General features: G+C 43.2%; 1 protein-coding gene across 3 annotated transcripts in view; it reads right to left on the bottom strand.

The window, feature by feature from the left end:
* Positions 1–3,943: 3,943 nt before the first annotated feature.
* Positions 3,944–16,924, bottom strand: part of Npsr1 (neuropeptide S receptor 1) — a 194,776-nt gene continuing 181,795 nt past the window's right edge. For 2 of the 3 annotated variants that reach the window (XM_038323901.1, XM_038323903.1), the window contains 3 exons: positions 8,865–8,951; positions 5,014–5,194; positions 3,944–4,034 (listed from right to left, as the gene is read on the bottom strand). In XM_038323901.1, coding sequence (XP_038179829.1) covers positions 3,944–4,034; positions 5,014–5,194; positions 8,865–8,951 — 359 coding nt within the window. Of the gene's footprint in view, positions 4,035–5,009; positions 5,195–8,864; positions 8,952–16,924 lie in introns of those variants that run through there. The other variant, XM_038323902.1, reaches the window with a different exon arrangement.

Raw genomic sequence — 16,924 nt, 5'->3', positions numbered from 1 at the left:
CATGATGATAATGAACAGACCTTCTGAATTGTAAGCCACCCAATTAAATGTTTTCCTTTGTAAGAGTTGTTGTGGTCATGGTGACTCTTCACAGCAATAGAAACCCTAACTAAGATACTTTTTAAGTGTAACCTGCATTCCTGTATTCATTGCAGCCAAGATGTGAAATCAAACAATGTGTTCATTAACATGGAGATGGATAAAAGTTATAGCTTCCTGTACCTTAAGAGTAAAGAGGATGGAATTCTGTCATTAGCAAAAACATAGGAAGCCTAGGAGATACTGAGTTAAGTGAAATGAAGTAAGCCAGGCACAGAAAGACAAATGACTTGCTGAATATTTCCACAAAGAAAATATTGGTTACCCAAGGCTGAGGAGAGGCTGGGCTGGGGTGGAGTGGGGTGGGGAACAGGGAAAAGTGCAGGGATTCTCTTTTTTAGCACCCTCTCCATTGCTGTCTCTCTTTCAGACAGGATGGCCTCCATCTCTATGTTGATTAGGAGGCTTTGAATCCCAATCTTCCTGTTGGGTTTGAAGGTGTCTGCCACAATGCCAAGCATTATCCTCATTTTTTTCTCCTGGAAGTTATGTATCACTTCTATTCTTTTAGCAATTATCCTGAAAGCTTTATGTGTATTCTCAATATATCAATGTGTAATCCTAATCTACATTCTATGCTCATTTAAAGTAATTCAAGGAACTTGAAATACTTTCATTGTATTTAATTCCTTTAGGTTCATATGCAATTTGTTAGGAACTTTGAGGTACCTCCTGGGACCTTTTATTTGGAGTCTCTGAGAAGACTCCCATTCATTTAAACATTCTGTGAGGATGGAATTGCATTTTTAAAATGTTAGCTGTTCCAACCCTATTGTGGATAATCAATTCTTAAACGAGGCATAGCTGTTTCATATTTCTCCAAGCAAGAAGGCTGGCAGCTTGGTAGGGGCCATCTCCTTTTACGGGAATGGAGGTTGCCAGGCTGGAGGCAATGTTGATAGAGCTGCATACACAATGAGCTATACTCAAATGATGGCTGGAACAAAATGAACAAAACCAGATGCAGGCTGTCAGTGGCAGGTCTCTGGCTTGCCTGAAATGTCAACTCAAACACAAGACTAGAATCACTTTATTTCTTGACCAATTTTTTTTTTCATTTCTCTGTTTTCTCATCATATGAAAGCCTACAGCCCTCTTAAACCCACACTACAAATACAGGAGGAAGAGACAAGGCCATTTCTGAACGTTTCTCTGCAGAGTTGTCTGAACGAGACTGGGGAGCGGGCCTGAGATGTATTATGTCAGACTAGTTCAAAGGGGCTTTATTCTCAAAATTATCACAGTGGAATGTCATTCACAAGGTCTTAGTTCTGTGGGGGAGGGGCGGGTGGCCTGTGGGAGCTGTTTCTTGATGAAATCAAACCTCAGTTAAATTGCGCTGCAAATATGCCCTGAAAGAGGAGAATCTTTAACCATATTGAATTTAGTTCAGTAAAGCAGAGACGTTTTCTATAATGTGACTGAACGTATTCCACACAGCTGCTCTATTACCCTACACCTTTACCTGTCCCTGAAGCTGTGTAATGCACCCACACATTTCTTGACATCTTGGTGTGGAACTTAAGCACTTTCATTTTCTACAGCACCATGTCCCCTTTTCCAGTCCCAAGGAGCATCGGCGGCTACTGAGAGCAACATTGTGGCTTACGTTCTAATTCTATTTACAAGATTACACTCTTTCCTGGTTGGGATGTTATATTAGTTCCCGAGTTCATGTGGTAGGGAGAAGAGTTAAATCTCCAAAAGGCAAATGACTAAACCTTGAGTCACCCAAGTGTTAGTTTTCAAAGGGAAGAATCCTCGCAGCCCTCTCTGCCGGTCTAATTTAATCCACCAGTCTCCAGACCTCAGCATTCTCTCCTCCAGTGTTACGTAGGCCCCATGCTACAGATAGACCAGTGAGGCCAGAGACATGAGAGGACTCATCAAGGTCATGAGACTAACGACTCCCATGCTGAAACCATTCCCAAGTTTGGAAGATAATGGCAGTGAAGATTTGAGACTCCAGATCAGTGTAAAGCAAGCCAGGTATAAATGGCAGCTTCCAACAGAACTCTGTCCCATTATCTTACTGATCTCTGGGTTCCTCTGGGGATGAGAGATGCAAGCTCACAACAGCTGCCGACACAGTCCACAGACGGCACCACAGCCCTCACCCTACTCTCTCTTTAACTTTAAGAATCGATTGATGGATGATGTGGACCTGTGACACGTCCTGCAGACCAGAACCTGACAGAGATTGAGAGCATCTATCAGGAGCCTGGGCCTCCTGTTTTGCTAGCTAGGACACCCGCCAGAGTCTGTGTGTTAATTGGCTCCTGCGCGGGCAGCTATTTCAGCAACAGCTCTCTGTGGCACATCTTAATTTAAAGGGAAATGCTGGAAAGTACTTCACAGCCGCTCAGAGCTTCCGCTTGCTCATGTCTAGCTGGCTGGAGGAAGAGTGAAGTAGCCTTTCAAGCTGTGGTGCGGACAGAAAGGTAGATTATTCTGTCTCCTCAAATGTAGGAAATCATTTTTTGGGAGACAGTTGGTAAAGTGTCTGATTTCTGCCTAAAGAGATGCTTTACCTAATGCAGATGAAACTGAAAAAGAAATCTGCGGAAAAATTGCCACTATGACCTTAAGCAGGCAGTCTTTGAGTCGATACGAGAATGAGGAGCAGGGTGCTGTTAAAACAGACAGGACATACTGGTGACTCCACCCAGCAGCCAGCCAAAAGGACAAGGGAAGGTTTCAACTGTAGAAGGGAGGACTTTGCCAAGGATATTTCAATGTCAAAGACTGCATGAGAAGCTAAATATAGGATGCTGAGGCGCGTCACAGGGCCGGGGGTGGAGACGTACACACAGGCAAATGATGCCATTTCCACTTCTGGCAAAATCTGAAGAAAAAAATTGACTAGAAAACATTTAGTCATATTTCATTTGAATTATACTTATAAGTACTGAATTGCAGACCTGTCAAAATAAGCCCCACCAGCAATTCTTTGCAGAGGTGCCCGATAGAAAAAGTCTACGATACAGCATGAAGACAGTAAGGAGCCTGGCAGGAACATCATGTTGGGGAAGCCACAGAGCTAAACTGCCAGTTGAAGAGGATTCTGAGAACAAAATGGACAGAAACGTCCCTGAGGTGTGTGGAATGGAGCTCAGAGAAGCTTGAATGTTGAATACGGGAAAGGAAAGAGCCTTCACTCAGTCCTAGAGAATTGCGAGTTCCAGGTCTCAGTTCTCTCTGGGCTTCATGGGCAAGGAACTATCAGTGTAGGGTGTGATCTTCCTGCTAGGTGAAAATGTGCCTACGTGGTGACCTTGTCCAGCAGGCAGCTGGACTGTCCTCTGCAGGAACCACACCGCAATAGGCTTGGGAGCTTGTTCCCATCACACTTTGCCTCACACATGGAGGGTGTGTACAGTACCAGATTCTGGAAGTGAAGTTCTTGGTATTTCAAGGGCAAACTTCTCATCTATACCCACCAAATTCTCAAAACAAAACTGGCAGATAGCCGTCTAATCTTTGTAAAGTCTTGTATTTACTTTCAAAACTGTGACAAGATAACTCAGGGATAGCCCTTCTTCATCTTTCTGCTTGTCTGTGCCATCAGTCCACGAGGACCCAGCATCAGGACTGGCGCAGGTGCAGAGCTGTGGGAAGGAGGGTGAAGAGTGCTTTCTCTCACTGGCACGAAGAGGTGACAGGTTCGTGTTGGCTAGTGCGCACATTGCCGCTGGCATGCCCTCCCTGGAAAGTGTGCTTCATGCATCTGCTAGGTGACACAGGAGTGGAGCAGGGGTGGCTCAAGCTTCATGCACATCCACTAACTGATGGTGGAGATCCAGCTGGGCGGAAGGAGCTCAGCCTAGCATCACGGCTTCAGGGTTTAGATGAATTCTGGTTTGGAGAGAATCTTCATCTCTTGCCTCTCGCTTCTCTCTCGGTATGTCATTCTGGAGTCCTGTGATCTCTGCTCCCTGGAGAAAGTCAGAATAAATAAGGAAAGGAAAACAACTTAACCCAAGGAAAAGGCAGTATAGATGCTAAGGGATAATAGCCAAGGCATTGTAGACGCTAAGAGATAATAGTCCGGAAAGGTCATTAAAGATCAGACACCTGTTAAGCCGTAACAACTGTGCCTCTTCGTAACTGCTTGTCTTTACAGCCCAGTGGACAGAGACAACATTGCCCAAAAAGGATTTTACCCCATGGTCACATGCAGGAAGGAAGCTCAGGGATGTGCACAGCCCAAGTTCACATGTGGCTTTACAAAAGCAGGAGGTAGACCAGTGGTTCTCAACCTGTGGGTCGTGACCACTTTGGGACTCTCATGTCAGATATTTACATTACAATTCATAACAGTGGCAAGATTACAGTTACGAAGCAGCAACAAATGAAGTTTATGGTTGGGGGAGGGGGCACCGCAACAAGAGGAGCTGTGCTAACCAGTCACAGCATTCCGAAGGATGGAAATCACCACCTTAAACCATCCCCTTACTATTCCCTGTGCTATGAGTTTCTGCATTTACTCCCTATCTAATGAGAAGAGATGAAAACCAGCAGGCTGACAGCAGCTGTCAGGGGATCAAATTTCAGCTCTGCTGCTAATGATCAGTACCCTCAACAATGTCACTCAATCTTGTGAGCCTTACTCTATAAAACTTTACCTCTGAAGTAGTAAAAACGTCCCATATCGTATTCCCAGCAGGCTTATACCCAGGCAGTTCTTGTGGGTAAGTTTCCATCAAAATTAAGAACCTTCATGTGTGTAGCACTGCCACATCCTGAACCTAGATTTGAGGACACTAGACTAGTGGGGACTTTCTAACCTTTAAGCACCTCATCTATGAAATGGGAGTTCCGTAGCCGGATGATGGGCTTCGGGAAGAAAATGGGAATCAAGGTCTAGATGTAAAAACTGGTGGTGTGTTGGGCACCAATGCAAACACAGCTTACTTGCAGGGGAAGCAGATGGAGCTGCTGAAGACGCAGTAGATGAGCGGGTTGATGGCACTGTTCAGGGCTGGCAGGTTCTGGATGATCACAGCAGCATAGAAGCGCTGCTTGGTGTCCGGAAGGAGGTTGAAATTATCCAGCATGTCAAAGAGGAAGTATGGGCTCCAGCAACAGATGAAAGCTAAGGAAAAAGAGCTGTTATCACCATCATAGCCACACCTGAAACGTCACTCTTGGTTGGCCATGACTGACTGGAATTTTAACTGGGATGTTCTTTGGCACTAGAGCTCTCTCCGCAATACTGGCCTGGGTATGCTGTTGTGAACAGTTTGGTGTGTTGGAACAGGACTGTCATGCTTGCTTAAATATGCATATGGGTATGCACATGTCCTGGAGACACCATTCCTGAGCTGAGATTTCCAGGATCCCCTCTATCTGGAAAGGAGGCTCTGATTTCCACTGGTGTGGACTTATTGCTGAAAGTCTGGGATCTGATAGAAACAGTCAGGGCCTCCCACCCATCACAGTGCTGAAGGAAAATGAGTATGACTCTTCAGAGATCCCCTGAAACAGACAGAACAGGATGAAATCTGATCGCATTGATTTCTAGTTCTAGGACATACAGCAGTTAAAATAATGCTATTATTTTTAAAGCATGGACCATAAATGAGATCATTATGATCTCAAGTTGCCTAAGTTAGCCTTTTCCAAAAGCACTCACCCAATACTCTTGTCTAGATCAACTGTGTGTGAGTTCAATGCCTTGGAGGATACAAAGGAGATGTGGGAATCTCAATTGTGATGGTTAATTTATGTGCCATCTTGACAAGGATCCAAGGTGCCCAGGCATTTGGTTAAATATTAATCTAGTTGTGTCTGTGAGGTTGTTTCTGAGAGAGATCTTGCCTTCTGCTGATGAAGAGGCTTCATCAGATCTATTGAAGGCATAAATATAACAAGAAGAACCTATGGGAATTCATTCTTTCTGCTTGGTTCTCTTTGAGAACCAAAAACTGGAACAATAGCTCAAACTTTGAATTAAACAGGAACATAAAGAGTCAATTTTATTCTTGAACATTTGGGTTCAGATTCGGACTTGAATTCTTGAATTTACATTAGTGGCTTTCGAAGTTTCCCACTCCACCATGGAGCCTGAGATTTCTTGACCTTCCTGAGCCAGTGAAGTGATATCTATCTATCTATCTATCTATCTATCTATCTATCTATCTATCTATCTATCTATCTATCTATCATCTATCTAACTATCTATCATCTATCTATCTATCTATCTATCTATCTATCTATCTATCTATCATCTATCTATCTATCTATCTATCTATCTATCTATCTATCTATCATCTATCTATCATCTGTCATAAAGCTAGCTACCACCTATTTATCTGCCATTTCTCTGGATAACACAGGCAAACTCAGAACGGTTCTTATGCACCAAGGGCAACACCATTTGTTTCTCTCTCTCTCTCTCTCTCTCTCTCTCTCTCTCTCTCTCTCTCTCTCTCTCTCTCTCTCTCCTGTGTGTGTGTGTGTGTGTGTGTGTGTGTGTGCATGTCTGTGTATGTGTATTTTATAGGATTGTCAGTCCTTCCTCATATTGGAGCCAGAAGTTCATAAGTCAGTATTTTGTTTCATATTTGTTTGGAATTGTCAACTTGGCACTTATGAGATACTTTAGTTTGGAGAGCTAACTAAAATAGATACACCTGAATATTTTAATAAATATTGAAGCTTTCAGAAATATAGTACTCTTCTGGACAAGATGAATTTGTTCAATTTGAAGCCTTACCAGTTTTTTATTTTTTATTTTTTTGCCTGCTTAGAAAATCAGGTAGTGGCAGTGAAACTGCTTGTATTTGTGTCTCAATGGAAACATCTGTATTTGTTGTCACTTGTAGCTGTACAGGTGCAGGCATTTGAATTCTTTATTACTCTTCCAGTGAAGCTGTGCCCATATAGTTGCATATAAAAACTGGTATTGCTCCATTATAAGGCCTTTTAATTTAACTTTTACTCTAGCTAATTACTGGAGTAGTATGTTGACTTTGAAAACTGTAATAGTTGTTAATATTGATACTTATCATTTTATGATGGTAGAAGAGCATTACAAAAATATTTGCTATCGATAGGCTATTTCATTATGACAGCATGCTGGCCTGCCTGTGCGCACTGCTGTCTGCAGACTGGACAGACCTCATATGGAATGTAATTTCTGATTGAACAAGAATACATCAGCTTGGGAAAAGCACGTTTAAGCATGTATTTCCTCTCTCATCATCCAGAAAATGGGCATCTATGATTCTGGTTGTGAAGGCAAGGAATCTTTGCTCTCCTTCAGAAGCCTCTGAAAGAGTTCCTAGAGCTTCACTGAGCCATGAATGCCTCTGCAGCTCAGCTGGCGTGTGTTGTGTGCCTTTACTCTGATGGCTCAGCCATGCTGAATGCAGGCTGTTCGGCATTTTGTATTTTAGAAAGGGAGAAAGAGCTATTCTTATGATTTGACACACAGCTAAGGCCTTTCTGAGGATTCCTAAGTGCTTCTAAAGAAGCAGAGATGAGGCATATCAGCTAAACAAGAAGGAAACAGCACAAATTCCTGCCCTTCTATATCTGCAACCATTTGTTCATTACACAAGTGGTGTATGTGTAACTTAACTTTACAGATAGCATGATTAACTCAAGGGCAAGTCATTGCCCTTATGGATTTATAATTGTGTCAGGAAAGATATACTTAATGTATATATATATATATATCCTATATTAAGATATGTATTAATAAAACTATATTTATGAATGTGTCTCATGCTAGATACAGTTAGAAAACAGGGACAAATCATCAAGTTGGGATGAAGTGAGAGGAGAGTTATTTAAAAATACTCATCAGGGAAGCCTGAGGAGGTGTCATTGTTGGGGAACAAAATAAGAGCAAGTGAGCCATGCATCTCTGTTACCATTTTTGAGAGACAGCAGTGCAAACTAATTTTTATAGATTCTAAGTGCAGAAAGAAAAGAGCAGAAGACAAGAAGTGTGAGGAATACAAGCTTTGGCCATAAGGGAAGTATTATTAACTCTGAAACTGACTATTCAGAAGAAAAAGAATACACATCCACTATTTCATAGGGGAGACAATGTCTTAAATGAAGCCACTGAGTCAAGGGTGATTTGTTTAGAAGCTCAGTTCTAATCAGATCATCTCAGAGTGATTCAGCCCATGATTTTGGTGGACAACTATGTTCACAGAGAGAGAGATTAGGAGCCAGTTATTGGCTCTTGAAGCAACCAGACACACTGGGGAATCCTACACCTTTCATTCTAATGAAAGGTAGAAGTGTTTGTACCATATTCCTCCCTTGCATGGCCTGGCTATCACCAGTTTGCTTTCAGAATGATATTCAGATGTGTAACATGTAACATGAGTGTGGCCTGCTTATTGGGGTTTCTGCCCTGCCCAGTTCCCCACAGCCAGCAAGCCCCAAAGAAAATCACACAGAGATCTCTATAAGTTATAAAGCTGATTGGCCCATTAGGTCAGGCTATTTATTAGCTCTTGTAGCTTATATTAACCCATTATTCTGATCTATGTTAGCCATGTGGCTCAGTACCTTTTTCAGTGGGGCAGATCACATCCTATTGCTTCGGTGATCTGGGTAGGAGTGTGGGAGTAATCAACTTCCTCCTTCCCAGAATTCTCCTGTTCTCATTGCATCATTTGTACTTCCTGTCTGGTTTACCCACCTATACTTCTTGCCTGGCCAATAAGCATTTATTTAAAACATGATTGACAGAATACAGACAATTCTCCTGTACCAGTAACACAAGGAGGGTTATTGCTTACCGAGGATAATGACGATGCTATACTTGATGGCCTTGATTTTTGCTCTTGAGATGAGCCCTCGGTTGTAGCTGCTGCACAGCTTGCCATCTGTAGACAGAAAGGGTTGTAAATGGACAAAATGTTAAAAGGACAAGGAAGTTTAGACTTTCAGCCCTGCTTATGTTCTGCTCCTCTGGGGCAATCTTAGACTAGGATGGCTCAGGGATGGCTGCTAGGACCTATTCAGTTTGCAATCTAATGCAAATGGCACAAGGTGCCCACACTCTCTTAGAAGATAAGGTCAGGCTACTGAAACAGCCAAAGCTGGAATTAGAGCACAGAGCTGCAAGGGGTAGAGCCTACTCCTTGAGAACTGCTCTCAGGCTTGAGCTGTGCTGAGTCACCCATGAAGTCACTGCAGTAACCCCTAGAATGGCGTCTGCAGACCAGTTCACTGAAACTCTGCTCTCTGTAAAGCCCAAGGCACAAGAGAGTGCCACGTCTGAACCTGCACATAAACTTTAGTCATACAGGACTGCCATCTGAGGGTGAGATAGTCATGGGACGACTGTGAGAATGTGTGGAGTAGACTTTGTTATAGTTCAAGTCCATGTAGTAAAGGGTCAAAATGTGTGCTGAATAAATCAACACCTACTTCTTACAATCGAGTTATTACATAGTTATTAAACTATGGTTGACTGAGATGCGCAGAAAGTGCAATAGATCCGGTGAAATGAGTGAAGAGAAGGAGATCGAGAGATGGAAGGTTGGCCATGGGACCCCTTGCCGGAAGGATTTATTGCTCTCAGAACTTCCCATCTCATAGGACATGAAACCCTTACACACACTCAGGGAATAAACATCGGGAAAACGTGGGAGAGTTGTCTAAAGTTCCCAGTCTTGGTTTCCTAATTTGGAAAATAAAACTGTATTCCAGGTGTCAAGCTCTCTGCTGGTATACCAGTCACTTTGTCACTTGGCTTGAATTACATTTTAACAGTGTTTTGGGACAAATGGGAGCTGTCTTTATAGAAGAAAACTGACAGTCTTACTACCCTAGATAGTCTATTATACAACGGTGTTGCCATAGACAGCAGGAAATTATCAGGGTGAGATTATCTCCACGGGGGCAGGGAAAGATGGTAGCAGATCAAATTATGTCTTTCGAAGTGTCCCCACATGCCGGCTCAAGGTAACAGCTGGTCCCTAAGCAGTGTGGCTTTGAAAACTTAATTTGTCTTTCAGGAAAGTTTTTGAGAATGACATTTGTGCTCTGAAATCTTTTAAAATGGAAAATCTCAACACGTTCCACAGGGCGACTGGATGACAATATCATCAACTCCCTGCCCTCTGGATCTCCCAATGAAATCAGTGAAAACCATCTTTAATGTGACCACTCCAGCAAAGGCAAAGCCTCCTGCTTCACAGACAGCTCTTCAAAGAGAGCTGAGTTACAGGATACAGGTAATTCCTCTTTATTGGGAGATAAAAGGATTATTTCTACTCAGGACTCGGCACTGAGCTGGACTGAAAGCAGGGAAATTCAGCTGTCACTGGCTCAATGGCTTGTACAGCTGGGAGGCAGCGGGCTCATTAGAGCCGAAGCTGGAAGAAGCATGCTTGCTAACCCTGCTTTAGTTCCAGGGTGCAAGCGTAGTGGGGTCACACCAGAGGTTTGGCTTTCATTGGGTCAGCTCCAGATTTTAACCTTCCCAAGGACTCGCGCTGCTTTCAGAGTTACCAGGTTCTCATTATTTCTTTTTTTTGCTTGTTTATGTAATTATATAATTTTTCTACTTTTTCTTTGAAGTTTTATTTATTCATTTATTATTTAATGCATGAGTACTCTGTCTACATGGACACCTGCCTGTCAGAAGAGGGCATCAGATCCAATTACAGATAGTTGTGAGGCACCATGTGATTGCTGGGAATCGAACTCAGAACCTCTGGAAGAGCGCTAGTTCTTTTAACAGCCGAGCCATCTCCCCAGCCACTAATTATATAATTATTGCTGTGGAGAACAGAATGTGCATGCTGTGATGTACGGAGTCAGGGGACATGTGGGGTTGGATTTCTCCTTCCATCTGTACGTGAACTTAAAGATTGACTCAAGCTTGAGAAGAAGGCACCTTTACCCACTGAGCCATCTCGCTGGCTCAGAATCCCATTTGCTATGTGATCCTAGCTCTTAGATCTGGGGCCTGGTCATCTGGAATTCTGTCCACTATACCACTGAAACACCACCCTCTGGAACTTTGAATGGAGGTGAATTTCCTTCCTGTTGCATAGGGAGGCTTCCCTCCCCTGCCAGGACCTGGGATGTGGGCAGATGGTTTGTTTGAGACAAGGAAGTCTATTTTAGAAATATTTTAAGACAAGTTTCATGTGCTGAAATTTTGTGTACTTCAGGTTGATTTTTTTTAAATGAATATTTTGAAGATTTTAAAGCTTATAATTAATTTTGATCAACAAGAAATTTTCATCCACAAATATAACCCAGATGCCCCTGGAGCCCTCAGCTAAAGGCTTTTGTCTCCGTGACCTGCTTTGCTTAACTATGGGATGGGCCATCTCCTTTCCAGGGTCCTTCTGGGGCTAGTTTTTCTGGCAAACACAAGGGTCTATCTCAGAATATGCCCAGATCTTCCCTGGCCACCATATTCCCTGGTTGCAACTTTGGCTTGCCCAGGTCTGTATTGTTGTTGCTGCTCTGGGAAGCCCTCACTATACCCCAGCCCCCAGTTCTCTACTGATACACTCCCATGGAGAGGCTCCGGCTTGGGCAGCATCTGCGCAACAGCTGCAGCCTCTTTAGAACCATCTTGGACGCTCTCTGAAGATGCTTGGGCCCATGTGCAGCCACCCTTTCCGGCTCTCTGCTTTAAGACTCTTGATCTCATTCAGCCCGTCCATCGCAGACTGATCAACATCACTGCCCGTCCTGGGGCTGCCTGCTCTCAATCTTCTGCTACGGGCTCACAGAAAAACGGCTTCACTTTCTGCGCTCTGCTGTTGCAAGGGTCTGAATAGAGCTGAGGAATCTTCCAGGACTTTGGGCATCTTGAGGATCACACCCAGCTCCCTCCCACCCCAGTGACCACAGTAAGGAGTGTGATTATGCCAGAACGTTCCAGCTGACCCCAAACTTACATAGCCTTTTGACCTTAAAGCTCTGGGAGAACTTCTGTCCCTTTCTCGTCTTGGACTCTGCCTACTCACCCTATTAGCTTGCTTATCTGTGGCTTTTTCTCATTTGTTTTGTTTTGTTTTTTGTTTGTTGTTTTTGTTTTTTACCTCATTGTTAACAGGAGGTAACACCAGAGTCTGAGGGAGTGTCAACAAACTCACAGGTTATTTGTTTTTGTACTCTGCCCTTCCCTTTAGGCAAAGATCTCTAGTTCCAAGGGATCCATGCCCTCTTCTGGCCCTTCTGGGTACAAAGCATACTCCTAGCACACATACGCACATGTGGGGAAACACTCAAACACATAAAATAAAAAGAAACAAATGTTTTAAAATGCTGTTTTGTTAAGGGTACTCATGTTTCAGAGTTTAGATAGATGCTAGAGTTTCCCTTCCCCTAGCAGACATTGTACTGCATATGTAATGTTGCCTTCATAGAAACACAAAACACATCCTGGCAGTGGTGGTGCATGCCTTTAATCCCAGCACTCGGGATGCAGAGGCGTGCAGATCTCTGTGAGTTCCAGGCCAGCCTGTTCTACAATAGCTAGTTCCAGGACAGGCCCCTACAGAGAAACTCTGTCTCGAAAAACCAAAGGAAGAAGAAGAGGAAGAGGAAGAGGAAGAGGAAGAGGAAGAGGAAGAGGAAGAGGAAGAAGAAGAAGAAGAAGAAGAAGAAGAAGAAGAAGAAGAAGAAGAAGAAGAAGAAGAAGAAGAAGAAGAAGAAGAAGAAAAGAAAAAAGAAAAAAAGAAACACAAGACACTGATCAGCCAGTGACAGGAAGCTGATACTATGATCTGTTTGCTGGATGAGCCACATGCTGAGCCTGGCAAGAGGATCTGTGTACCTACTCCATCAGAGCACAGGGGGTGAGAGTGGGAAACTGAGTGCTAGCAGGGGATTAGCTTGATTGTTATTGTATTGATTTGGTACCAGCCGTGTTTAGGAAGGAACCAGAGAAAAAGAAATGAGCTTCGATTGGAGTTGCTTGACTTAACAAGGACAATAAAGGAGATAGAGAAAGTCTCCACATTTCTCATCATGTGGAACTGTGAACAACAACTGCTTCTGCTCTGTGCTGGATGGATTTCTCATGTGGCCTCTTGGGAAGTGAAAATACAAAGTGACCTTGAACCAGCCTTTTCTAAATGTGCAGATCCGGACAAGAACAGCCCAGTTCCCAAATGAAGCCATTAACACAGAGAAATTGGAACAAAAAAAATTCCCCTTTAAGATTTAACCTTGAGGCAAAGATCAGACCAAGGACTTGGCTTCCCCCTTGTTGCTTTCAGAGGCCTCACGATGGATCCACTGAGTGAAGAGATGGGGACAGAAAACGGAAGAGGAGCAAGGTTTAGATCTGAGGATTTGGCTGTGGCTGCCAGCCTGTGAGGCAGACGAGAAGCAAACAGACCAGCAGTCTGAGGCAGGCATGAGGAGTGTTACTGCCGAGCAATCCAAAAAGCATTAAATTCGTGTGCATGCCAGCCCTTAGATTTACCAGATCATTTTCTAAACCAGTTCTGTGGGTGGACAGTTGTATCTACTTGAGAATTAAATGCACACTTCCCTAGTTATTGATGGAGCTCTGAGTTTGGTTTTCCTTTCTGATGAATGCCTGTTTGTGCTTTGCTGAGTTTTTTTTTACGTGTGATTGTCTTTAAAATCCCCTTTAAAATGGCTCTGTAGGGGTTCCCCATGCATTCTCAACTCATCTTTTTCTAGGCCGCTCGTGGAGTGTGCACACTGGCTTTCACAGTGCGGACGCAGTCAAGCTAGTGCACTCTCTCTCTTTAGCATGCATCTTGTCTGAAACATCTTCTTTTCCAGCATCACAAAGATATTACCTAACTTTTGTTTAAAAATTAAAAAAAAAATATTTTTACGTCTAAGATTCTAATTTCCCTGCAGTTATGTTTGTCTGTAGATTGAGGTAAAGTTTTAATTTATTTCCCCATGAACGTCTGACATACGTCAAGAACTATGTATGTATAGATCTATTTGGGGCCATATTATTTTCTACTGTTATCTATTTTATGTCAATGACATTCTCCTCACAGCTTTGACTTTAAAATAAACTTATATTTGGCACAGAAAAGCATTCCTATTTTTTTTCTATTTTTTTCAGGAATAATTTGGATTTTCTTGGTTCCTGAACATTTCTGTCTTACAAACATCTCCCAGACTCAATAAAATGTTTTAATTCTCCTTTGATGGGAATTGTATTAGTTTGCTGATTAGCTTGGACAAGCCAGCATATTAATGACATGGCATTGTGCTAGCTATGAAATACCACAATGGTCATCTGCTCATACCTTGATGTTTTCCCTCATGTGTTTTTCTAGAAATAGGTCGAAAGGTGTTGTGTCCTCAGCTGGTGCTGAGAGCACTTCATGGGCTCATCATAAAGCTGTCTGGCTACGAAGCAGAACTTCAACCTAGTTCCTAATCTAAAGGGTTTTTTCCCTTTACCTCATTCTGCCTCATAGAGTTTGAAACCTGCCATTTGACACAGTATTGATTACATCACACCCACAAAGCCATGATGGGGAGACCCAGTTCTTTCCAGAAATGTTACACCTTGTCAGTTTCATGGCTTTTCCTCCCCAATCTCCCATCCTCGTGCAGTAAATGCCCTCACCATAAGGTACAGTTTGTCCCAAATTTCAAACACATATGATTGTGTGAGAGCTTATGTTTGTGGTCCACAACATCTGTCTGTGGGAAAGCCTTTGGGTCATTTATGAAACTGTTTCCTTCGAGTCAGCCCCTGGGTGGAAAAAAGCAAACATACTTGTCAGCAAGAAGAAAGACTCCACACTAAGGATGACTTGGGCTTGGCAGACAGTGTTTACAAAGTGAGCTTCTGTTCACACTAATCTTAGCCAATGTACCTTGTTGATGAGCAATAACCCTGGCATGCCAACACTGCTGGAGACCCCATTACCCGCCAGCTCCTGAGCGGCTTGGCTCTTCTGACACATGGAACGTCAAGGAAAGTCCATTGTTGAATAAAATTCAGACAGGATAAACTCTGGAGATTGTAGCTAGTCTCATTCTGGAAGGAGATCACGTATGTTGACAAGCTGAACACAGGTGTAATAGAGATTTAAAATTATATTAAGTAGTGAAAACTGACAGTAACCTCCTCTAATTTAGAGCAAGGCAATGTTGTGCATAATAGTGGACATACATCTCTTAATGGCTTTGTACTGACTCGGTTCTGAAGGTTGGGGAAGCCAAATATCGTCACTAAAATAGGGAGACATAAGGGGCCCTATGGAGAGAAAGGAGCTAGCCGACAGTGATGGGGAGGCCTGCTGAAGATCACCTCAGATCTCTGCCTATGTGTGGCTTGCTCCTTTTTCTGATTGGTGAACTCAAGGAAAATGAGGTAAGCTTCACCATAGATTATTCGGTGAGGAGTGTAGGCAACAGAAGAGTTATTGGGGGTAAGAACAGGAGGGTAAGAGCTCAGAGGGACAGGCAGGGACAAACACACCAACCTTCTGTAATGGTTAGAAATCACAGGATAGAGGATTAAAATCTGGGATCCTAGCTACCTCAATCAAACCAGACCCTCACCTTCAAACAGAGAACAAAGCTTTAGAGATGGGAGGGAGGCTTCTCCTTGGGAGTGCTGTGGGCGGTATGCTGGACGAAGATCTAGAGTTTGGATTTTTAATAAAAACGCTCGGGAGGGGGTAAATTTGGGCTCGTTAAAAAGCCATTTATCACTTCTCTTCCTTTAATTTCTTTCCTTGTGGGAGACGGACTGGCTTAAAGGGAAAAGCATGGGTGTTCTAATCAGTGACATGCACTTGAGTCCTGGTCATGTCACCATGTGCCACATATGGAAACTGCAATTCGCCTCACTGTTGAACCCTTCTGTATCTGCATAATACCACCTTGAATGCTGGGCAGGGATTAGAGATGTAACAAAAAGAAGGATCCCAGTGGCCTAAAGTAGATGTTCTGTCTCTCCCTCTGTCCCGTCTGTGTCACTGGGACATAGGATCTAAGATTTGTGTCCACTGTCCTATACTCCTTCTACCAAGCAGGAGAACACAGCAGAACACACCTGCATTAAGATGGAGATGCCAAGATTTGCATACCTCTCTGAATTCTCTAGGGAAAGAGACACAAATGCTCACATCCAATAAACCTTGTGGATCCTCTTGTCTATCTCATATCACATGAGCTAAGAAATTTCCACCGTGTTAAACCAAGCTCCATCTATGGCTGGTGCAGAGTTAGGGAGCTCAAGTCCAAACAAAGATTAGAAAAAAAAATCTAATGCAGATACTCATTTACCTCACTGGAGCCCAAAGAAGTCACATGATTTTGTAAGGTGGTATGGCTTGCAGTGATAGATCCGGCAGAAGCCAACTTCTTCCAAAGTTTTGCATAGTACTTAGTGGTTGCTATCTGAGTTCAGATGGTGTGTGTTGTGCTGTGTTGTGTGTATGTGTGTGTGTTTTATTGTATATAGAAGTCTAAGTGTATGAACATTTGTAGATGTTTTGTGCATGTGGGCCTGTGGGGTATGTGCTTGTGTTCATGTAAGGGATGAGAGGAATGTAGGACTAAACAGAGTAGTTTCATTCTATATAGCTGCCACATTATAGCAAGGCTGGAAACCTGTCTACTTTCTGGCTCATCTGTTTTTTGGGTCTTTTCCGGTGTATCCTAGCCACATAGTATTTTTAGAGGTGCCCTGCAACTAAGTTCAGTGAAATGGAATTTGGGGAAGGGCTGTCTTGTGCCAGTCTTGTTTGGGCTAGAATATCAGGGAAGGCATGTGGACTGAGCTGCGCCTGATGTCAGGGCTAAGATCATCCTTGGATCAGATGGTAGATTTACCCATTTCTAAATCCAAGCCAAACAGAGAAGCCCA

The sequence above is a fragment of the Arvicola amphibius genome, chromosome 3, assembly GCF_903992535.2.
Source record: "Arvicola amphibius chromosome 3, mArvAmp1.2, whole genome shotgun sequence".
Lineage (NCBI taxonomy): Eukaryota > Metazoa > Chordata > Mammalia > Rodentia > Cricetidae > Arvicola > Arvicola amphibius.
The sequence above is the reverse complement of the archived record's forward strand: the minus strand, read 5'-3'. Positions and strand labels throughout refer to the sequence as shown.